Source organism: Lutra lutra, chromosome 5 (genome assembly GCF_902655055.1).
Source record: "Lutra lutra chromosome 5, mLutLut1.2, whole genome shotgun sequence".
NCBI lineage: Eukaryota > Metazoa > Chordata > Mammalia > Carnivora > Mustelidae > Lutra > Lutra lutra.
The window spans coordinates 39,032,372-39,057,479 of NC_062282.1; the positions used below are offsets into that span (position 1 = coordinate 39,032,372).

Here is a 25,108-nt window from a genome sequence, read left to right on the forward strand (position 1 = left end):
CAGAAGGCATGGCGATGATACAGATTAATGAAGATGGGTTGGAAAGCCAAACTGGGATATGAGACCACTGAATGCAGGCAAAGGAGTTTAAGTAATGTCAGATGGGTTTGAACTGTGACCCAACATGAAATTTTTCTAGAGATTTATTTGTGCAATTTTGAAAATAGACTAAGAAAGGAAAATATGAAAGCTGGAAATGGGGGGAAAATGTTTCAAATATATTTATTCGGTTGTTAATCATTTCATACATAAATTAGAAGAGGAATTCCTTAGCTCTGATGGGTCACATTACTGAGATTTGATGGCCTTGAACCTCTCAGGGCTGCCCATCCTGTTTTTGATCTTCATTACATTTCTTTACCTTTTGTCTTTTCCAGCCTTAGCTCCTGGAATCTTCTATTTGGTGGCAATCTATTCAATCATCCCTGTGGGCTTCTCCCTTCCCTTCTCTTGGGTTACCTATCCTGTCACCTGTATTGTGTTCTAGGCAGAGTCCTCCTTTGGGTGGCAGTCTTGTCCTGCCTAGCCCTAGTCCTGCTAGCTAGAGATGATTAGTTGTTGCTTTGAATTGTACTGAATTGAATACATTTTATTCCCTCCACCACCTGTAAACACAAATCCACTCAACCAGTCCTTCCCTTTCTTAGAAATTCTCAAAACCATTAAGACACAGCCGCTTTAAACAAAAATAGCAAGTGAAGCTAACATTCAGTGAATGTGGCTCTTGACTCAGGGAGGTTGGACAACTCATTCAACAAGGAAGGGAAGCATTGAAAAGTGTTAAGCGCCTTTTCTGGCCTGAGTCTCTCGGTGTGGGGTAACAATCGCCAACATTTTGACCTGTCAACTTAACTTCCCAATTTTCAGTTCCCTAGAGAGTGGGAGTGAAAGAGGTAGGAGTAACATGAATATGATTTAATGCACTCTTACTTTAGAAAGTCTGTAACAAGAAGAAATAAAACAGTGCCCTGAGTTCTTTATTAGATTCAATTCCCAGTGTACAAACATCCTAATTCAACTTAAACAAAATAGCCCACACACAACCATTTCTAAAGACTGTTTTCCTCCCCTTCATTAACCTCCCTCTTCCTTCTTGCATTTATTTTTCTCCCTTTCTTTTTTTCTTTTCTCCCATTCTGGTTTTTCTCCTTTTCTCTCACTTAGGGTCTCCCCAAAGAAAAGTTTAGCTGCAACCACCGTTTAACCACAAATCACCGTAAGCGAAGCAAACTCTCCATAAGCTAAAGCAAAACCCTCTGCGGGAGCGTGTCTGAATGGACGCTCCCTCTACACACACCCGCACTCACTCTCTCACTCACTCACTCACTCTTAATGCCAGACAACAGCACGCGAAGTTCAAGTGTCCGCAGGAGAGGGAGGTGGGGACACCAAAGTGCTCACTTTCAAAGACAATCTAATTCCTTCTGCGCAATTTAACCCCAGGAAAGCAGCCTCTCCTTAAGGGCCAAGGAGTCCCAGCACTTGAAAGTGCCCTCCCTGCCCTGACTGAGGGAGAGGGAAGGGGTGTGAAGGCGGGGCCACTGGACGGGCGACACCCTCCCGAAGGTCCAGCCGTCGTCGGCCTTCCTGCCACCTTAGGGAGCGCGATCGCCCTCTCAATGGAAGGCAGATGTCCCTTTAAGGTTTGCTTGGCAGCCCGTGGACTTTAGCCTAAACACGAGCCCGCGAAGCTGGCTTTATTTGTCCATGTCTCGGACACAGCCTGGGAGGCTGCCAGGAGGATTTCAGAGAACGAGCGCGCGAAGGGGCGGGAGATGGGGCAGTAAGTCTGGGATATGAAAAGCGTGGAGAGGACCTAGAGGCAGTCGTCGAAAACACAGGAAATTCACTCTTCGGCTTCTGGGCGCCGCGGCTGACCGGGCCGGAGACTGAGACCTAAGGCGGCAGAGTGGCCCAGAACGCGCGGCTCCGTGCTGCGTCCTGCCGCGTGTTGCCCTCCGATCCAGCGCGTCCTCCGGGCTCTGCGGGTTCCCGGGTCATGGCCCCCCGACGCCAAGCCAGCCCAGGGGTCGCTGTCGCCTGCTGCTGGCTCCTCACCGGTGAGCGACCCTGTTTTTCTCTGAGCATCTGCGTGCGGGGCTATGGGAGGCTTGTGGGTCGGGAGATACTGAGAGCTCCGCGCAGAGAGGCGGAGGGAGCCCCGGCTCACTTTGGGACCTTCCAGGTAGTCTGGGCGGGTCCGCGGACTGAAAGGAGTGTCTGCGTTTTGTTTCGGATACTAGTTTTGATGTGTTTCAAAACCTTTCCCCTCAATAGAAGGAGGGAGGTAGTGCTGGAAACTTTATAAGGTAGAACTGAGTTTACAATTAAAGTTGTTTTGACAGTTTACATTGTATTTTAGGACTTTGCTGAAAGGCATTACCCCACCTACCTACTTATCTACCTTTCTTTCTTTCTCTTTCTCTTTTTTTATTTTTTGGAGGAAGGTAACTGGGGGCGCCGGATTTATATGCAAAGTTCCTACCTTTAGGTTACTCAAGAGTGGGCATTATTGCATTTTCTTGCTGTCATGTATTCAAGATCTTTTCTATGACAGAATGAGGAAAGAAAGGAAAGCAAGGCAAAATTGCTTCTTGTCCTGAAATGACGTTTCTGTATAAGGAGGAGGAACACTTTGAAATTGAGAAAGAGACAGTCACAGAGCAGATTATTTTTTTAATGCAAAATACAGTATTGTTACTTGTGTATAAAAGGCATTTTTAAGGAGGGACTTAAAAAAAAAAAAACCACTGGAAATGCAAAGTTATATCCAATTTAGAAAAAGGTTGAATCATAGCATTTTCTAAGATTTTCCAAATGATTAGCCCACGGCCAGATTTTACCAGATACTGAGGGGGGAAAGTTGTGATGGTGAAAGAAAAAGGCAGATTGGTGAAGCTTTGTGTGAAAGTAACGTGATTAATGGTTAGGTTAATGATTGGGTTTAGCATATCATCAATATTCAATATTCAGCGTCTTTACTGCTGGCATGCTTATTGGTATTAGTTAATTTAGCATTTTTCCATTAAAAACAGGGGTGATCCTGATTTAGATGCCCAAGCATTGTTAAGTTTTATGGATTATTTGCAAGCAAAATATTTTTTTCACAGCGAGGTGGTATTAACAGAGTTAATTATGAGCTATTGACTTTTCATCCAGACATTTTCCACTACTCAGGAAGTGTCCGGTAATCCAAACAGTAGTAACTTCTGAACAGCTTTACAGCCAGTGAATGGTTTAATTTACCAGCTGCTGTCCCTGCCCTTTATACTTATTTGACCTACGATGCCTCTTCTGCTCAAACTTTTTGGAGGGTGTTTGCATTTTGTTGTCGTACAAAATCTGAAGTTTTCTAACTATTCAAGTTGTACCTTTTGCATTTTACCAAATAAGCAGTCACTATGCAGAAAGTATCAAAGGCAGTTTGCACATCCTCCAAAAAGGACAAGAATGAAACTTTATAAAATTTAATTCCCTTTTGTGTGTGTATATGTGTGTGTGTATTATTCAATCATACTAAAATTTAGAATTTATTGCATCAGAACCAATAGGTTCCTCATATGTGCTATATTTATGCCCATTTCACAACACAAGGATCTGAAATTTGACTTCTTCCTCTCCTTTGTGGGTTTTCCAGTCAGTCATCATATTGTCAGCTTTCCTGGAAACTCCTCAATTCATAGAATCTACACCTAACCTGTGGTCTCATCACCATACCTGTCCATGCACAGTACCATAGAGAGCTCTTCTTGTTGCAAATCTGTACCCAACTTCTAATTTATCTTCTTAATAACTAATTTTCATTATATATTAGTCTTTGTAGTAAAACAAACAAACAAAAACACTTCCATGGTTCTTTATTGTCTTCAGATGAAATCCAGAATTCTCTACTGACCTCTCAGTGTTTGCCCTAATCCAGCACCCTCTCTCTCCCACTATACCTATATCCATTTCCTATTTCTGTTGTATCAAATTGCTATAGATTTATTGGATTAAAACAAGGCAAATATATTATGTGACAGTTATGTAAGTTAGAAGTATCACTGGGCTAAAATCAAGGTGTGGACAGAGCTGTGTGTCTTCTGAAGCCTGTATCAGGGAGAATCCATTGCCTTGCCTTTCTCAGCTTCTAGAGGCCACCTGCATACCTTAGCTTGTGGCTCCATCCTCCATCTTCAAAGCCAGTAGGATAGCATTTTCACATCCTTCCCTCTGTCTCTGCTTCATCATCCAGTTCCTTCTCTAACTCTGACCCTTTGCCTCTTTCTAAAAAAGGATCCTTCTAATTACATTGGACCCATTTGGATAAACCAGGATAAGCTCCTAGTCTTAAGAGCCTTAATTTAATCATATGGGCCAAGTCCCTTTTGCCATATAAGTTAACATATTTACAGATTCTAGGGATTAGTATATGAACATCTTTGGGAGCCATTTTTCTGCCTACCAAAACCCTGAAATGGAAACTTCGCATGAGAACCAGTCACATTTCCTTATTTTCTACATAATCTTCATGCTCGTTTTGCCACTGTGGCTATGGTCTTGTTGTTATATATCTAGAAAAGAACTCCACCCTTCCTTCCCACATCCCCTGCCATCTAAACAAACTGTCTCCAGACTTCAAACCTGGGTTTATATCACAACAACAAATCACCATGCTAATAGACTTCCCATTGGATTAAAAACTGTCTTGTATTAGCTTCTAACCGTATTATAAAATGATCTGTCAACAAAGATTATTATTTTACATATGTCAAAGTCCCAGCAAAAAACTAGTGACACATATAAAGCATTTAACTAAAGAAAGTTTAAAAAAGGACTGTTTACAAAGGCATTTAAAGAACTGACAAAAGATGCTAGAGCACCTAAGGACAAACAATAGTGAGAAGAAAGCATATGAAGCAACACTGGGAAGAGAAGCCATTATCACTCTTAGGCCTGAGGAGGAAGTAGTGTTACTTTGGCTGTGAACTCTAGCTATGGGAAAGGGGCTGTTGGATGGGAGCTGGGGCATAGGAAGAGGAATGCAGCTAGAGCCACAATCGAAGCCCAGCCAGAAGGGAGCAGAAGAAATAAATACCCGCTTCCTTTCCTCCCACCCTCTAAAGTCTTGCTCAACCCTCTCATTGGCCAAGTCCAAATGGCAGAATCAAAGATCCTGGGGACTAGGGTCAGGACATACAATAACAGAGAAAAACTAACACAATGCTGAATGGCACATATTTATTGGGAACATGTTATGGGTAAGGCCTTATGTCAAAAACTTAGCATGTATTATTGCACTTTAATCTCAAAAAAAAAGGAAAATTTTAGAACTATTATCCATATATATTAGAGATGAAGAAACCAAAATGCTAAGAGATTAATTTGTCCAAAGTCCCACGACTCATAAATGGCAAAGCCTGTGCTCAGCTTACTTTCTGATCTCAAATCTCATGCTGTGAAATAATATGCCATACAGGGTATCAAAATGCAAGTCCATTTCCTTCTTGCTCAACCCTCAGAATGTTAAAGCCAAGCGTAATTGTCTATGAGACTTTAAAAAGGACCTAATTAATGTTGTGAATCTGATATTTTCATGACTTTTAGGTATATCATGAAATTAGATGTCCCACCCTATATTAATTGTAACTCAAATAACTATCTCTGGATATTAAGAATATATAGAATGACCCAATTGAGTAATAGGTCTCTTCTTGATAGAAACATTTTAGTTAGCCTAAAAGCAAGGTGTCTTCCTTTGTAAATTTTTTCAGTTAAGATTTTTTTATTCAAAATGAAGTATGTATATATATGTATATACATATATACACATGTGTGTATATATGTGTGTATATATCGATATATACACATATATGTGTATATATATCGATAACACACATATGTGTGTATATATCGATATACACACACATACATATATATACAGCCCCATATTTATATCTAATTGAATGAAAGACACCATCAAGGGGCGCCTGGGTGGCTCAGTGGATTAAGCCTCTGCCTTTGGCTCAGGTCATGATCTCAGGGTCCTGGGATGGAGCCCCGCATCTGGCTGAGCAGAGAGCCTCCTTCCCCTTCTCTCTCTGCCTGCCTCTCTGCCTACTTGTGATCTCTATGTGTGTGTCAAATAAATAAATAAAATCTTTAAAAAAAAAAAAGGCACCATCGATTGAAAAAATGCATTATTATTTTATTCACTACTAAGGAAAAAGAGTGCTGCCAATCCAGTTATAATTATTAGACTGTTAAATAACTCCCAGTTTCAGAGATGTTGAAAGGTGGGAAAATGTGCATCTGAAAATTACAGACATAACATACAGTAAATCTACATAGTAATTTTATATTAAATTTCTTTGTATTTTTAAAAACTGCATCATAAAATTTCAAACACTCCTGGATACAAATGACACTCTTTCTAGAAACAATGATATGAACCTTGTCCCTCTTCTTAGTTTTTTTTCTATCTGCTACAGGGGATAATTGCTCCTCTATCATCAGCAGCCTCACCAAATCCCAGAAATGAGCTTCATCTGAACACTCTGTCTCAGCAGAAATGTGGCAATAAAGTAATCAAAAATGTTCTAGTTGCATAGGATCAATGACTAGTTTTGGCAAATGCTAAATTTCTGTCATAAATGGTGATTAGTGCTAGAGCTATACACATATGAAGGTACCTAATTTTCATCTAAAGTCTTCTATAATTTAAAAGGAAGATTAAAAAATCAACTAAGTCTTAAAGGAGATTAAAATATATGCACTGGTTGGTATTAAGAATTCACTTTATGTGCAAATATTTTTTTATCCAAATAGTAGATCTCTATAAGAAACAAAAACCAAAAATTGTCCCTTTCCCCCTTTTGCCTGAATTAGCTGAATATTTCTCCCAGCTGTACACTTAGCTTTGCTTGTGGTGGTCACATGGGCATCTTTGAACAACCTGAGGTTAGCACATTCCCTTTACATAAATGATTGCATTTATTATTAGATATTCATAATCAGAGCTCTGACTTATTCTGCAAAGACCATTTTCTAAACAGGCATAATAAAACTGTCATTATACATTATTTACAACATTTTCAGCTCTTTTCCTCAGTAAGATGTGTTTGAAATAATCATTTTCTTACCCAAGCATGGGTATCTCAAAAATTGAAATAGGTTTTTAGAAATGAATCTTAAGAGTAATCTTCTCTTTAAAATTCTAGTAACATTATAAAACAGAATGTTTTCTTAATTTTAAGATGCCAGTGATAGATAAGTTAAAAGTTCTGCATTAAAGGAGAACTAAAAAATATGCCTTCTTTCATATGATGACTATGTTTATATAACAATTGCTGTGCTGGGTTTCAGGAACATAGACAAATAAAAGGTAGGCTCACAGTCTGAAAAAGGGATAGACAAACAAAGAAGCAATGATGGAAGGAGCCTCCAAGGTGCTCTAAGCAGAAGAAGGAAAAGATTAGTACGTGTTGCAGGAAAGTTAAGTCTTGCAAAAAAAAAAAAAAATACTAGGAACAAGAACATTTATACAGCCCTTACTGCACTAAGCCTAGGGTATTCAAACAAGATTTCCATTCTTCAGGAGCTCATAATTCCTGCTGCTGTGATACAAACCATTTCTAACATACCACTATAATAGCAACAAGAACTGCAATCTAATTCACCAACAAGATACATGAATTCATGTACTAGGGCTGACCTAAGTTTTCCCTGGAGAAGAGATATTAGTATAAATTAATGATACCCAACAGATTATCCATCAGTCAACCTTACTGAACCAGTTATTTTTTCTAAGACTGAATAATTATGATCATGTCAGTGTGAGCCCTTGCCTCTTGCTTTGTCTGATCTAGATTTCTAGCTTCAGGTCAGGCATTCTTAGAGATATACCACAGTATCTCATGTGTTTGTAGAACTCTACAGTTTACAAAGTATCATAATCTCATTAGAACCTTATAAGGGTTATCAAATGAGAGAGGCAGCATCAAAAACCTGATTTATAATTTAGAATGAAAGCTTCAGGTTTGTAGCTGTTAGGGGACCTAACTAAAGATGCTATAATCTGCTGGAAAGATCATGACTCATGTCTGCTGACTCTTGCTGTGCAAGTATTAAACTTCGTATTGATCTTTTACCACTGTAATGGACCTTAGGAAGATTAAAACTCTTGAATACATTTATTTTTCTGTAATTCATTTTCTTACTACAAAATAAGGATAACAAATATTTAGAGAAGAGGATTAGAAGAGTATAGGAAAGGACCTGGTGAATATTCAATAAATGATAGCTCTTCAAGAAAAACTTAACACTTACTAACATCCTACTGTATGCCTGCCACTGTGATTCTGTGGTTTTTAATCTTTATCAGACTTTGAAGAGAAGTAAATTCTACTTAGGTGATCAAGGAGCAACTCAAAGTATTTCTCTCTCCTGGTTAGGAAATGTCCTTTGGAGAGGCAAGCCATCTTCACATTTTAGGGCAATTGGTTCCTTACTCAAAGTTGCTGGGTCTTCTGGGAAGTGGAAGAAGGCAGTCAGAGTTAGAAACTTTAGGAAGGCATTCAATATGACAGGAAGGTGTGGAAGGAATAGGAAAAGGAGGTAAAGAGAGAGGGAGGGAGAGAAGTCACAAAACAAACTGGCTCTAATTTGTATTAGCGCTTTAGAAGGGATTTTTGTGTCTCCTGAGAATCTCTGAGGAAGATAATTGAAGCGTCAGTGTCAAGACTTGTGGCAAAGTCAGATTCCTTCCTTTCATCCTGGTCTCACCAGTTCTGGTTGGTAAGATTCCCTTTCAGTGCCATATGCAAGTAAGAAAGAGAATGAGAAGATATGTGGGTAGGACTACTCTGTTCACCTCCTCTGGTTTTTGTTGTTGTTGTTGTTGTTTTGTTTGTTTTAAGATTTTATTTATTTGAGAGAGAACAAGAGATCCAGCTCAGGAGCAGGAGTGGAGGGGGGGGGCAGAGGAAGAGGGAGAAGCAGACTCCCCACTGAGCACGTGGAGCCTGCTGGGGCTCAATCCCAGGACGCTAGAGATTGTGACCTGAGCTGAAGTCGATGCTTAACCCACTGAGACACCCAGGCGCCCCTCCCCATCTCATTTTAACTCTCAGGGAAATTCTGGTGGGCTTTTTCTATTTCTATTCACTGATCTTGTTAAGAGGCAATCCTCACGTCTCAATCCCCTATCACTATAAAAATGCTAAGTGACTTAAGGATTTTCTTTAAAATCAACTTTGTAGCCATTCAGCCGGTTTGGTCCCAGTACAAAAGATTTTTTCCACTTCCAATATCTTCAACTCAATTTAGGCAGTGAAAATTGGGCCCTAAATTTTTGCGACCCAACCCCCAACCTAAACATTTCGCAGGCTACTGAGCTGCATAAAGCAGAGACTGCCAATTTTGGATTCTGGGATTCCCAGGACATCAGGCCAAGCATCTGAGCGGTCCACCCAGGGGTGAATTCCACAGATGGTTTCTTTTCTCTCTGGGGTCAGTGCTTTAACATCTGGGTAGTCAGATCGCGCAGACAGGGTAACTAAGCACAGAAAACAGCTGGGCATGTTGCTCTGAGCCCAGACCCACCGTGACCAGTGGTTCTTAGAAACCGTTTCTGGAAATGCCAACTCCAACAGGCGTGTAGCGTCTGAGTGCTGATAAGGCAAGCACAGTTTAGAACTTTAGGGCCAAGCCTGCAATTTTGAGAAATCCTTTTAAGTTTTGGATTTATCCGGGGCAGAGAAGGTGTACAGGTAGTAACTTCATGCAGCTGGGAGGGGGTGTTGCACTCACATTCTTCCCAGATTCTGCACAAACAGGTTTGGAAGAGAAAACTTAGGAAGTCCAAGTTCAGCATTAAAATAAGTAACTCGCCACCCAAGATTCTAAGCACTTTCCTCTCAGTCTTCGGACGCACTTGCACCTTAGTGCGCCTGCGCCCCCGCAAACTGCAACCCCGCCTCCTCGTTGGGGACGTAAAACGTGCGCCGAGAGTTGGAACGCGGGTTGAGCATGCGCCGTCATTGCATCAGCCGCCGGGTCCGTGCTGGGTGCTGGAACGCCGGAGAAGGTTGTGTTTGCTGCTGTGTCTCTTGCTCGCTTCTGGCGCGGTGTGCCGGAAGACTAGGAAAAGAAGGGCTAGAGTAAGTGTTCCCCTTGGCCGTTTGAGTCGGAGCTAGGGCATTTCTTTCCTGCCAGGCAAGTGCCTGTAGGAATCGGACCCCGCCCCCTTCCCGATCTAGACTCCTACCTTTTCCCTCCCTGTCCCTTTCCCACTGAGGACCTTCTCCTTTCCTCTTGTTCTGCCTCTGAACCCCCGCGGAGGTCATGAAGCTTGTGAGGAAGGACATTGAGAAAGATAATGCGGGCCAGGTGACCCTAGTCCCCGAGGAACCTGAGGATATGTGGCACACCTACAATCTAGTGCAGGTGGGCGACAGCTTGCGCGCCTCCACCATCCGCAAGGTACAGACGGAGTCCTCCACGGGCAGTGTAGGAAGCAACCGGGTCCGCACCACTCTCACTCTCTGCGTGGAGGCCATCGATTTTGACTCTCAAGCCTGCCAGCTGCGGGTTAAGGGAACCAACATCCAAGAGAATGAGTATGTCAAGATGGGGGCTTACCACACCATTGAGCTGGAGCCCAACCGCCAGTTCACCCTGGCCAAGAAGCAGTGGGACAGTGTGGTTCTGGAGCGCATCGAGCAGGCCTGTGACCCAGCCTGGAGTGCAGATGTGGCCGCTGTGGTGATGCAGGAAGGCCTCGCCCATATCTGCTTAGTCACTCCCAGCATGACACTCACTCGGGCCAAGGTAGAGGTGAACATCCCAAGAAAACGGAAAGGCAACTGTTCCCAGCATGACCGGGCCTTGGAGCGGTTCTATGAACAGGTGGTCCAGGCTATCCAGCGCCACATAAACTTCGATGTTGTGAAGTGCATCCTGGTGGCCAGCCCGGGATTTGTGAGGGAGCAGTTCTGCGACTACATGTTTCAACAAGCAGTGAAAACCGACAACAAAGTGCTCCTGGAAAATCGGTCCAAGTTTCTTCAGGTAAAAATCTTATCCAAGGATAATTAAGAGTGGGCAGAGGGATATGTATAAACTACTCTTAAATTTTAGAACTGGGAAAAGTGCAGGAGGAGAAAGTGTTCACTGGACTGCGATTGTAAGGGAGGTAATGAATTGAAAGTTGTTAAACAGCCTGTTTACATAGTAAACCTTGCTTAAGTCCTCAAACATATAAAGCCTTCTTTGTGCTTTTGGCTTTAGGTCATTGCAGGCTGATTAATGGGTACTCGAAGACATTCTTTTGTCTGACTTTGGTAATTATGATTCTAGGTACATGCCTCCTCTGGACACAAGTACTCCCTGAAAGAGGCCCTTTGTGACCCTTCTGTAGCTAGCCGCCTTTCAGACACTAAAGCTGCTGGGGAAGTAAAAGCCTTGGATGACTTCTATAAAATGCTACAACATGAACCTGACCGAGCTTTTTACGGACTCAAGCAGGTGGAGAAGGCTAATGAGGCTATGGCAATTGACACATTGCTCATCAGCGATGAGCTGTTCAGGCACCAGGATGTCGCCACACGAAGCCGGTATGTGAAGCTTGTGGACAGTGTGAAAGAGAATGCGGGCACAGTTAGGATATTCTCTAGTCTTCATGTATCAGGGGAACAACTCAGTCAGCTGACTGGAGTAGCTGCCATTCTCCGCTTCCCTGTCCCTGAACTCTCTGACCAAGAGGATGATTCCAGTTCTGAAGAAGATTAATGATCGGACCTTATAATTGAGACAAGCTGTGTCCCCATTGTTACATATCGTAGCATCCTGACAGAACGCTGCAAGGCACTTCGTGATTCTTACATGGATTTCACATGTATTTGGTCACACTAGGTATTTTGAAATTGGCAAGACGTGTTCAAACTAAACAATAAATTAAAAGGAAATAATCTCCATGTACTACCATTTTATTAATTAGGATAATTTATATAGAAATTATGAGTTATTTGCAGTACTTAAAAACATTTTGTATATATAAGAATGCCTTATATTCTTTGGGATAGGTCATAAAATCCCAAATGTCATACTTTGAAATAAGTTTTTTCTAAGGAAAAGCCGTTAAGTATTTCATCATCCTTAGTTTCAACTGTTTATTTTAATTCTGCATAATGTCCTTGTATGGTGTTTAATGATCCCTTTCCTCCATTTCCTGTACACTTTTTTTTTTCTAAGTGATGGCAAATAATTTGTAGACTTTTCTAGAAGACAAATTTAAAATGGTATTTTTCTTAAGAGACTTGTTAAATCAGGCATGGTACAAGTAAACTCTTGGTGGGTTTTTTGTTTTGTTTCCTTTTACAATTACTCATACTTGCTTTGGAGGACCATTTAATTCGTTATTTTTAGGTCATAGAGTTTCATTCTGCTAGGGATTCTCAAGATAAGCTATTTGAGGTGTCTTTATTTTAAAAATGCAATTAAGGTGTGTCATTTGCTTGTTATATGGCTAATTAGTGCTAAAGCGGAAAGTAGTTCCTACTCCGGGCTCCCTTTCTTTGCACTGCCACACTATATGTATTTATTTGGCTTATCCTAGAAATATGTATTGCTGTCTTAAATTTCTATGTGGCATTAGTCTGTGCTTGCACATTCTTATTGCACTCTCTCTACATACTATTTTAGGAGGTGAGAAGGCCTGTTCAGAAAGTTTAAGTCGCATCATTTGTAGTATGTGATAGTTGACTTGTACTCCAGCACTCTACTGTAATGAGGGAGTTTCTGCTAATACCTGAGAGTTTACAATATTTTCATTATTTTAAGAATTAGGGAGGGATCCTTGGAATGGAATTGCATCCTGACCTTTTACAAAACTCAGTTTAGCAAAATAATTAGGAAAGGCATTATGAAGAAAGAGTGGTAATTCAATTTTTAACACATTGGTACCCACTTGAAATACAGAAATTAAGTAAACTTTTGCTTGTCCTTTTCTGTGTCTGGGCTTTTTCTCCTGGGACAAGTGCAAAATCGGGATTATATATATATAAATATATATATTTATATATATATAAATATATATTATAAACTTCTGACTAATCTGAGCTTATTTTAATCTGTAATTAGGAATAGATGCTTCCATAATTTCTACATATCTACCTCCTAATCTAAAAATAATTTAGAGTGTCATTTTATTTTAAGTCTATGGATATTTAAAATACTATGAAGAGCATGTTATTAAATAATTTGGTAGGAGTATAGAAATGAAACTGCTAAGATTCTTAATATTAGAACCTGATTGATAATGACTCATATTACCAGTAAAAGTTTGGAGACTTGGGGCGTATATTGCTCTCATAATCTATGCAGTACAGGTTATTCCTAGTTCTGTTACCTACTGTATTAGAAACAAGGAGAAATAAAACCTACCCATAAATCTGACCATTTTAGGTCATAGATTCTCAAAGTTAGCTGGTTGTTAGCCTGAACTTGGGAGCTTTTGAAACTCATTACCCAGACTGGATCCCAGGCTCAGTAACCTTTCAACCTTAGAAATGGTTTCTTATAGCTCTCCAGGTGATTCCATTAGGTATCAGGACTTAGAACCACTGATTCAGGCCTTGCAATTCAGAAGTGTGGTCCACGGATCACTAGCAGACTATGGACCAAGACCCTAAGAGCTTGTCAGAAACTGGAATCCAGGATCAATCCTGGGCCTTCTGGGTTTCAGTCTATATTTTAACATCTTCAGTTGATTACTATGCATAATAAAATCTGATAAACATAGGCAGGAACTTATTCTCCCTGTACTAATAAAAATCTCTGGCTGGGGTTGCCAGCCATAGAGGAAAAACATTTGAGTCTCAAGGTTGATTTCAGTGAGTTAATTGGCCAGTATTCAGCTTAACTATCTGTAAAACTCAAAATAATAGTGTATGTTTTTGTCTATAGAGTACTTAAAATATCTTCAAGAATTCATGTTTTTAAAAAGTTACATTCTGGAGGCACCTGGGTGACAGCTGGCTAAGTGTCCATTTCTTGATTTCAGCTCTGGTTTTGAGATGGAGACCTGCATTGGGCATGGAGCCTGCTTAAGATTTTCTCTGTCCTTCTCCCCCTAATACCCCTCTAAAAAAAAAAAAAAAGTTATATTCTCTACCATTGTCAAGAGTATAAATTCTCATATATGTATAGCATGAAATATCAAAATAGTGATAGCATATAAAATTTTAAAATTACAATTTTTTTTTCTTTTTTACTATTCTCTAAAAAGCAAAATGAACCATAAGTCTTTGGAAGTCATATTCAGTAGTCTAATTCATTAATATGAATGTCTAATTCAACTGCTATTCATTAATAAGGAACAGCTTGGCTACAAATGGAAACACCTGTCAAGGCAATGTTGTACTGTAAATTTCCATTTACCATCAGGTACTTGTAAACAAAGATTTGTTCCCTGCCCCCCCCCCCCCCCGCCCCCGCCACCAGCACAATAAATGAGAAGCTGGCAGATTGTTTAATTTTACTCTAGGCATGAAATACATCAAGTTTATTTTGCTATTCTTAGTCCCTCATTTATATGTTATATTTATTTTGCTAGTTTTTATGTCTGGATTGTTGATTCTGGATTTCATTTTCATTTTTCTCTTACATATGAGTTGGATCTTTTTCTACCCAGATGGCACTACAGTGGCTTTGTAAAACTAATTTTCCCTTATCTCTACCTATTTTCTGTTGTTAACTTTATTTTCCTTTTTTAATCCCTGTGAGCAGTTCTCTTAACCTCAAATTATCTTTAACAGAAGTGATTCATGTATTCTGGAACTGAAATTTCCTTCGTTGCTAAAAAATAAAAGTACACAGATAGATGGTGTATATGTGAATTCCCCTAAGTAATAGCTGTTACTGGGGAAAGGAGTATTGTGCTTTTAAATCAGATAGTTTTCCAAACAAATAAGATTGGATGTTTGTTTTCAGTATCAGAACATGTTGAATTGCATGTAGAATAGGTATTTCTCTAAGGTGATTCTGAGTGAGGAGAAAGAAACCATTTGCCTATGTCCAGATCCTGGAAATGGGGCATCTATGTTTATATTATACCAATTATTAAGGGTGTTACATTTATCCATTTGGATTTTACTTCCTGCTTTGATGCTGGGTTTAAGAAAGACAAGCATGAAAATAAATCACTATTACAAAAGCAACTTGTACAAAGTGTAAGAGAGCACAGTGTTGGAAGGGTCACTTGTAGGAGGAACTTTATAGAGCTGGAGCCAGTAAATCTCCTAAATGGTGAGAAGAACCCCAGAGAGGTTATTGGAAAGAGGAGAGGGGCAGAGTAAGTATACCAAACACATTAGACCCTCTCCATGCCGCAATAAAGAGTGGGTTTGACAATAATGAGAAACCACTGAAAAGTTTAAGCAGGAGGAGAATGGCATGTTTGCATTTCACAAATATAACTGTTCAGCAGTATCAAGGATGAATTGGAGGAGGCAAGACCACTTGTTAAAAGAATGCAAATTAGAAAAACCCTGGGGAAAAGCAATTTTGGCCTGAACAAGGACAGTAACAATAATCCTTGCAACAGGAATGAAAAATCACTAGGCAATATGAAGAGATAGGATCAAAAGGACATAGGCTACAGATAGTTGTTCAGAGTTAAAGAGTAGACTGTAGGGGTAAGTCTCCGATTTTTTTTTTTTTTTCTTTTTAATGTGGGAGAGATGATGGCACAATTCAAAAAGCAAAACAAAATCAAACCAGGAAATACAGGAAGAGAAGCTGACTTGCAAGGAAAAACATTAAATTCAGTTCTGAATCTTTAGGGGCATCTGGGTGGCTCAGTCAGATAAGCATTCGTCTCTTGATTTTGGCTCAGTCATGATCTGAGGGTGGTGAGATTGAGCCCCAAGTCCAGCTCCATGCTGGGCATAGAGACTGCTTAAGATTCTTTCTCTTCCTCTGCTCTTCCTTGCCCCCCTCCCAACTCTCTCTCAAAAAAAAATTGAGGATGTCTGCAGAACATCTGAAATGCTCTTCCACCAGGTTTCTGAATGCTCACTCACTCAGTCTCTTAAGGTTTTTGCTAAAAGTTCACCTCCGTGAGGTCTTCCAAGCCAGTCTTTTAAAAAAAGATAACTTCTCCATGATTTCTTTCTAAGCCCTTCTTTGTCCTACTTTTCTCTATAATGTAGTTGTTCTGCTTATCATCTATCGTCTAGAATGGAAACTCCACGAGGGCAAGGACTATGGTTTGTTAGGTTCATTGCTATATCCCTAATGCTAAGAACATTAGCACACAGTAGATGCTTAAAAATATTGGCGGGGGCAGGGGGTAGTAAGTGAATGACAGAATGAATTCATTCAGTCCCTTAGCTAAGAAGTTCCCTTAGAAGGCGCCTGGGTGGCTCAGTGGATTAAATAAAGCCTCTGCCTTTGACTCAGGTCATGATCCCAGGGTCCTGGGATTGAGTCCCACATCAGGCTCTGCTCAGTGGGGAACCTGCTTCCCCCTCTCTCTGCCTGGCTCTCTGCCTACTTGTGATCTCTCTCTCTCTCTCTGTCAAAGAAAGAAAGAAAGAAAAAGAAAGAAAGAAAGAAAGAAAGAAAGAAAGAAAGAAAGAAAAGAAAAGAAAAGAAAGACTGACTTTAAAAAAAAAAGTAGGTCCTTTGTTCATTGTGCACACAGGCCTGAAGTTCAAGAAAAAGCAGTTGGCTGAGGTTAATGATATATTGTCAGCATGTAAGTAAACTTGAAATCAGAGAGGGAAAAAAATGGCCTCACAAGAATTAGTAAAGCTAGGGGGAAAGGCCAGGCACAGAAGCATAGGGAAACAGATACTCTCTTTAAATGTTCCTTGACTCTATTATCTATTAAAATCCGTCAAAGTATGGGGGCGCCTGGGTGGCTCAGTGGGTTAAAGCCTCTGCCTTCGGCTCAGGTCATGATCTCAGGGTCCTGGGATCTAGCCCTGCATTGGCTCTCTGCTCAGCAGGGAGCCTGCTTCCTCCTCTCTCTCTCTCTGCCAACCTTTCTGCCTACTTGTGATCTGTCAAATAAATAAATAAAATCTTAAAATAAAATAAAATCCATCAAAGTAGAGATGTTTACATATTTCAATAATTAATATGGTCAGATAATTATTTTTCCCCCTACAGAGCTCTTTAATGTCCTAGAGATAATACAAGTAGAAGAGCCAAAGTGTTGATTACATAGAAGCTGGGTTTTGAAATTTCCTAAGATAAGTTTCTAAATTGGGGGGCAAAAGCCAAATTACTTTTGTATATGGATTTTAAGTGAGTCTTAATATGCATGTATGTTTACAAATTTAGTATTTATAAATTTATAATTTTCTATTTACAAATTTAGTATGTGAAAGTTCCAATTAAAAAAAAGGATATAGTAGGGGGTGATAACTCAATTTAAGAGACTTTTTCAGGATATCCATAGCACAGGAATTATTAGCAAATTCTGTCTCAGGCCAGGTTTATAGCAGTATTACTGCTATTGGACCCTTAACTCCTGGGCTCCCTGTCCATGGCATCTTTGATTTCCCTCAGCACACTTCTACTCCCTGCAGAACCACAGTTGTCACAATTGTGGCATGAATTTTGCAATGTTTTGTTTATATTTATTTTAAAAATTGATTTTGGTCAGCCCATACTTTTGTTTATACATATTTTTCAGTAAATGAGTTTCCAAGTAGCAATTTTAGTGAGGACTTGAAGACCAAGTAAAACAAGAATCAAAATTTCAAATAAAGTTCTTAAAACCCTAAGTGAAATAGTTGTCTTCATACTGATGTGTCAACATCTTTAAGGTTTATGCAGAGGTTCAGTTTATGTATTCTAGGAGATGTAGTATTTTAGACAAGTGCTAATCAAGATATTTTTTAATTTATTAACATATCATGTATTATCTGCTTCAGGAGTACAGGTCGTGATTCATCAGTCTTACCCTCCCCAGTGTCCATGACCCAGCCACCCCATCCCACCCACACACTTCCTCTCCAGCAACCCTCAGTTTGTTTCCTGAGATTAAGAGTCTCTTATGGTTTGTTTCTTAATGCATTGTGCACACTGCTGATCAACTGGTAGTTTGGAAGTTTAGTGTAAAAATGTTACTGAAAAGTCCTAGAGACTTCTAATGGAAGTTTGAGATGCGAGTGTAATACTGGTGTGTATTAATGATGCCTTATTTAGAAAAGATTCAGAAGTCAACAATACAGCTGCTTAAGATGTTGGGCAGTAAGATCCACGGTAATGGTCTTGGAATTTAGCAGGAACAATCTGAGGAGTTACTTAATGTAGACCTCAGGTAACAGGTAAAGTTCACTAAAAATGAAAAATAAATTGGCCAAATTCAGTAAGGAGCTAGTGCAGGAAAACTATAAAAAGCACTGATAAAAGGTAATTGTTAAGCTGCAGTAGAGATGATAAAATCTTATTTGTCGTTTTTCTTTATATAGCAAGAATTCTACCTTTCTAGGAGTGTTTGATTTAGTATCACCATCAGTATTCTCATCCATATTGTAGAGTGTTTTTTATAGGTTTCTGAGTGCAATCATTTGTAAGATAACCCATTTATATTGCAGTATTTAATCTCTGTATTTTAAGAAACATGTCAGTATGTTCTGTTGTGATAACTCTCAGAAAGAAACTGGGATATTGTGAATTTGTTCATTTAAATTGAGGTGAAACTAATGCATTTACTCAAGGAAGATGCACTCTTGTGTGCAATACTTCGGTTGCAAACAAATTTGAGGCTATCATTTTTGCTCTCGACAGTGAATATTTTTTTTAAGATTTTATTTATTTATTTGACAGAGAAAGATCACAAGTAGGCAGAGAGGCAGGCAGGGGGGTGGGGGGAAGCAGGCTCCCTACTGAGCAGAGAGCCCGATGATGCGGGGCTCAATCCCAGGACCCTGAGATCATGACCTGAGCCGAAGGCAGAGGCTTAACCCACTGAGCTACCCAGGTGCCCCTCGACAGTGAATATTTTAATTCTGTAATAAGCAGCATCAATATGGGAAAGGTCTTATATTTCCAGGTTCCAGTCACTAAAGTTTGTGACATTTATGATAAATTGTGGGGACTTGGGAGTACTGCCTTCTTTTAAGTCCCCTTTCTTCAGCCTTTAACATTCCCCACCTTAAAATCCCATCATTTAGAATATTAGTGTAATGGAACTGTGCCTGCTTTCCATATTGAAAGAAAGTTAAAGGACTTTGAGCTTAATTTCAGTTTAGGGTGCCACATTTGGTTCAGAGCACCCAAGGCTGAGGCAGAGCTGTGTCTGGCAGGCTGCAAGCCCAAGAGAAAAATGTCTTTGCAGACACAGTGCCTGGCCACTCACAGGGTTGGCTCCACTGTCCCAGATCCAGCAATGGACAACATACGACAATAAAAGTAATTACAAACTTACTGAGGGCCAGGTCTTTGGTAAAATACTTTAGAATGAATTATTTAACTCTCTGAAGACTCCTATGAGAAAGATTTTGTCATTACTATTTTCAGGTAAGAAAACTGAAATTAGAAGAGGTTACATCATTTCCCCCAAATCACATAGCTAGTGGGTGTGATGAGGTACCTACTCAAGGTATTGCCTAAAAAATATAGGAATGCCAGTTCATTCCTTACTTTTACGTTTGGAGTAGATCCCATGTGCCTAGAAAGGGAAGAATTCTTTGATAACACAATTTTATATAATCAACCAAAGTTTAAGCAATCATTTTATGTTTTTTATTTACCTACCACTATTATTTTTCAGCTCTTTATGAGTCTCAGGAGCTCAAATCTATGGCACTCTATCTAGAATATAAGAATTAGAAAGTGTATGGAAACTGTTACAAGACTATGTAATAAACTAAGCCCCTCAAGCCTTTAGTTAGCCTCTATTATTATTTCACTCCCAGGTTTAGCAAGCTTGTTTAAAAAAAAAAAATTAAACCTACTCTGTTAATTAAATCTACAATGTTAAACCTAAACCTAAAATTAAACCTACTATGTTAATTCATACATTATTTCAACAAACACATATTAAAATACATACTAAAATGTCTTAAGTAGCAGGAATGATGCTACTCTTGGCTATGCAAAAATAAGAATTTTTTCCCTGCCTTTCATCAGCACATTGTATATCAGGGAGAGATGATCCTCACCAAGCTGACGGAGGTCACCAGGGTAAGAAATGAGAGTTGACAGCTCAGGTAGATTCTGAAGCATTATCAAAAGAAGAAAGATTAGGGCTTAGACTATTTCACTGGAGTGTGAGGACATTACTGTGTTATAGAAACTGATGTTCATATTGAGGAAAAGATTGAATTACATTCTGTGCATTCTGTTAAAAAATCAAGGAAATATAATGTCTTTCAAAAGTATTTTTTTCTAAAGCTATTAAAAGATAGTGGTACTTAAAGAAATCTTTAGCTAGAATGATAGTTCCAGATGGCTGGAGTTTTACTAAACCATGAGAATCTCAATAATAAAACTGAAGTAATTGTTGAAAGAAAAATTCTTGTTAAGGAAAAGACTCCAATAGATTTTAGTTATAAAATTTATCAGATAGAGATGGGAGGTCCTGTGAGTTCAAGTCTAAGTTCCAGGAGTTTTATGTCTGGAATTTTTCATCAAGTCCTAGTGTAAACATTGAGTAGAACTTTTTGTTTGACACGGTTATGAAAAATTGCTCTGTGAATATAAAACATTTTAATTTTGTATTTCACCTCATTGATCCTGTGACCATAATTTGTAGTTTTTTCTTCCTCTGCAAGTGTACTGTTGACAATGGTAAGAGTCACTTTTTTTTAGAGGGAAGTGCTTTAGGTAGAGGAGAAGAAGATTGAAAGTACATTGTAGTACATGCCTCTGAATCATTTAGAATCATGAAAGGCTAATGCTGTAAGGAGCCTTATCTTATCTGGCCTACTCACTTCATGATATAGATGTAAACTTGAGGCCCAGAGAGGGTCGGTAACTTGTTCAAAGTCACATGAACAGGAATTTTTCATAGGGCTCACCTTCCTGTTTGATCCATTCTATTCCAGTTTCTTACCCATTTTCTTGTCACCAGTGTCTACTGGGAGGTGGTGAGGGTTGAGAAACAAGGGATGAATTAGGATCTTAGAATGCTTTAAACCCTCCTTATTTATCAACTAATTCATCTTGGAGCAAAGCAATTTCTCTTGCAGGAGCATCACTGAGATCCAGACGTAGCTTTGAAGTTCAGTTGTTCATTCCTTGGAGGACTATTCATCTTCTGCTAGAAAAAGACCCTGCCTCCTACCTTTCTTCTTCTGAGAATCATTTCATTCTTCTGACAGCCATTTGCTAAGTACCTACTGTGTCCCAGGCACTCCGCCAGCCCCCAGCAATATAAATGAGTAGAAAAGATTGCAGTCCTTTTCTTACAGGGAGAGCCAGTCTAGGATGGGGAACAGACAGTAAACAAGCTATCATAGCACTGCAGTTTGTGCAGGAACAAGAAATGTGATAGAATATAGGAACTCAGAGGGTGCTCTTAATTCAGGCTGGCTTCACTGAGGAGTGCTATCGGAGCTTAAACTGATAAATTCCAGAAGCCCACATTGATCTTCTGTTATTTGCCAGAGAGATGAGGCAAAGGGAACTGAGGACATTTACCTTTAAAGGCCCTCAGATTTATTTGGTACCTTTTTCTCCTACGTAGTGGTCACTGCAATCTCTAAGCTCTCTAGATGTTAAATATTTACAGTAAAGAGTCAACAAACCTAAGAAGAAGAAACATGGCGAAAGGAGATTACATCACCTCCTACCCTCCAAACTGAGGGGAAAAGGCACAAGTAGAATGAGAAATACGGATCAGGGACCATGACTGGAATGACTTTGAGATTCTGGAACCTTTATATTTTCCATGTTTTTGTTATCTCCTGTTTCTCTGTCATGACTAACAGCAAAACCGTTAATCCAGAAAGGATAGCAAAGAAAGGGATGGTGAGAGGGAGAGCATGGGACGTTATGTCCTACTCCACAGCCATTCTTGGAAGAGAGGATGTCCAAAAGAGAGGTGACGGCAGCTACCTCAGGGAAAGGAAAGCAGACTGCTGGCTAGCTATCCAGAAGGAAGTGACAGGGCACTTGTTTAGGTCTGGGGAGGAGCACTGGGGAAAGGCCCAGAGGCTGGACAGTAGGAAGACCTGCTAGAGTCTTTCTTCTTTCTTTATTCAACATTTTATCCACAGTGTAAAATTCAGGGAAACACCTTCAATAAGTAGTAACAACTTCTCCCTTAAGTAGTATGTATCACTAAATGACCAATGTGGATGGGGTGTAGTGGAAAGAAAGGAAATTTTCTACAGAAGAGAGAAAAGAACAATAAAAGGAATGACTCTGGGAACAGCCCTCTGACCCTTTGTGTCTCAGTGGTATTCTTTTTTTTTTTTTAAGATTTTATTTATTCATTTGACAGAGATCACAAGTAGACAGAGAGGCAGGCAGAGAGAGAGGAGGAAGCAGGCTCCCCACTGAGCAGAGAGCCTGATGCGGGGCTCGATCCCAGGACCCTGAGATCATGACCCGAGCCGAAGGCAGCGGCTCAACCCGCTGAGCCACCCAGGCGCCTCCTCAGTGGTATTCTTAACTGAATGAAAGGAAATGGAGTAACATGTGGAATGTGGGGAAGTATGCAGAGCTGAGGCAAAATTATCTGCCTCATTAAATGTAGCCATATTTTTTTTAATTAGTCTGTTATCACTGAAACTCAGATACTAAATTATACACTCTGGGCCTAACTCCTTGCCTAGAACTTAAGAGAGCTTTAATAAGTGTTAGAATTTTTCTTATCTTTCTAGAAATTATCCTCACCCTTATCTGACTCCTAAACTTGCTCTAAGTCACAGTAAAATACAGTGGGAAATGGGGTGAGTAGACAGGAAATATAGAGAAAGACAAGACCTTTTGATAATGGTTTGTTATGGATTTACTCTTAGATTTGCATTTGATGCATGGGTTCACATATATTCTTCTGGATGAATGAGAAACTGTCGGAATCAAGAGTATGGTACTTGAGACTGCAGAAAGGATGTTACGTACCAAAAATTACAATGTAAATTTGAATGCAATTTGCTACAGTTACCGGAGATCATATATAAGCATTTGCAAAAACATTGCATTTGTGAACAACCAAAATGAATCACAGCAGAAAAAATCATTTGGCCATTTTCAGAGGACTCTGTGGCTGTGGCAGGGCAAACATGAGAACTGGCCTGTGAGTCAGGAGATCAGGATGTACCCAGGCCCTACCGTTAGGTTGTGTGACTGAGGAAATCACTTCATTCTTTTGAGCCTCTGTTTTTTCGTCAGTAGAATGAGGAAAGGCAGGTGGCCCTTGATTTCGTAGTTGCTCCTGGCAGATCTCTGATTCTACTTGGTACAGTTGCAATAACTGCTCGTTATTTTTAAAAGTTGTATCTTTCCAGCAAAATAAATCTTCAATGGCTTAAAAGAATCGGGTTTAAAAGAATCTATTTTGCGCCGTATTCCAAAAGCTGCCAGATTTTGGGTTTGGCTGATTGTTAATGAGAGCAGCCTGCTAGGAGCAAATTCCAGAGCGGAGGCTCATTTATTTGGAATGCTTTGCCAAATACTCCCATATTTTCAAAGTTGTTGGGGCCTTTAAACCTGAGCATTAGGGGAGAAACAGTGTGCACTTTTTCAATAGGTGCACAAAAATTTTGAAGTTTATAAATATTTTTGAATCATTTGTGACATTCCAATGGCATGCCAAGTTGCATAGTCCTGCCACTTTCCTCCTTGTTATTTTCCTTCCCTATCAACTGCTTGCTGTCCCGAAGAACTGGATATGAGAAAACAGAGGTCTTTATTTCTTCTAGAATGTTCTTTCAGTTTAGCCAGTGGTTCTCAAACCAGGCTGCACATTAAAATCAATGCACATTAAAATCAACCCACATTGCTGACTGGGTTCCACACCAAGATGAGTCAGAATCCTTGGGAGAAGAGCCCAGGCAAGTGTACATTTAAAAATCTCCCCAGGTGTTTCTTATCTTCAGCCAGGTTAAACCATGGCAGGTCATCACCAAGAAAGCCAAGGTGGCTATAATATGTTCTGTGACCACAATGCCAGTCAGCTGTCTGGCTAAGAAAAAGAGATGGAGCATAGAAAAACATGTGAAATTGTAGATTAATTGTCTCCACTACTGAAAAGGCAACTTCAAAAAGTTGATGAGTGGAATTTATTTCTTTAGCTTTAGTACATCAGTAAGGGATTTGTCTATACCTTTGAGTATTGACTTGCTATATAATAAGTCCACAGTTAGGACTAATATTGACCAATTTGTGAATATTGATGCCTTTTACATGTGTATATGTTACTAGGAACAGTGAGGAAGGGTACAAAAAAGTAGAGAAACTGAATCTCAGTTCTTGAAGGATGGAACATATAAATCTTAGGATGCAAGAATTTCGTAAGACAGAACCAGGACAGCGAAATCATGTGATGTACAGAAAGTAATAGCTAAAATTGTTGATAAGAGAAAGATATCACAATTGGCTACACTCACTTGGGAAGATGGTATTTAAGTATGAGCCACCTTTCTTTTTTACGATTATTTATTTGAGAGAGAGAGAGAGAGAGAATGAGTAGTGGGAGGGGTAGATGGTGGGGAAGACAAGCAGAGTCCCCGCTGAGTAGGGAGCCTGATGCGGGTCTCTCCATCCCAGGATCCCAGATCACCATCTGAGATGAAATCAAATCAGACCCTTACCTGACTGAGCCAGAGTATGGGCCACTTTCTGAATGTCTTCTTTTACTCGGATGGCAGGCAGCAGTGGTAGTAAGAACACTGACCCTGAACTAGAAAATCTTAACTCTACCACAGATGAGCTCCATGACCATGGGCAAGTCATGTTATCTTTGTGATCCTCAAATTTAGATTTATGAGCTTCCACCTGAAAATTGGGAAAAAATGATTAAACTTGCCCTATAGAGTTGCAAGGCATTAATGCTATGAGTTGAGAAAAATACCTGAAAATTAGTGAGAGCTGTATTTAACTTAGTTTAATTCCTCCTTCCTTTTGTTTTTGTTTTGTTTTGTTTTGCTTTGTTTTGTTTTGT

General features: G+C 39.7%; 2 protein-coding genes across 2 annotated transcripts in view; both read left to right on the top strand.

Moving 5' to 3' along the window:
* Window positions 1-1,344: 1,344 nt before the first annotated feature.
* ITGA1 (integrin subunit alpha 1) overlaps window positions 1,345-25,108 on the top strand; it is a 173,104-nt gene continuing 149,340 nt past the window's right edge. Inside the window, 1 exon segment of the mRNA XM_047728897.1 lies at window positions 1,345-2,060. Within this exon segment, the coding sequence (XP_047584853.1) occupies window positions 2,000-2,060 (61 nt within the window). The 5' untranslated portion in view covers window positions 1,345-1,999.
* PELO (pelota mRNA surveillance and ribosome rescue factor) lies at window positions 9,089-14,553 on the top strand. The gene is made up of 2 exons (XM_047728896.1): window positions 9,089-11,049; window positions 11,338-14,553. The coding sequence occupies exons 1-2, from the start codon at window positions 10,324-10,326 to the stop codon at window positions 11,767-11,769; spliced, it is 1,158 nt and encodes a 385-aa protein (XP_047584852.1). The 5' UTR covers window positions 9,089-10,323; the 3' UTR covers window positions 11,770-14,553.

Coding starts and splice junctions, on each gene's coding strand:
- PELO (XM_047728896.1), top strand. CDS start 10,324: ATGAAGCTTGTGAGGAAGGACATTGAGAAAGATAATGCGGGCCAGGTG. Junction 11,050..11,337: donor ATCGGTCCAAGTTTCTTCAG/GTAAAAATCTTA, acceptor TTATGATTCTAG/GTACATGCCTCCTCTGGACA.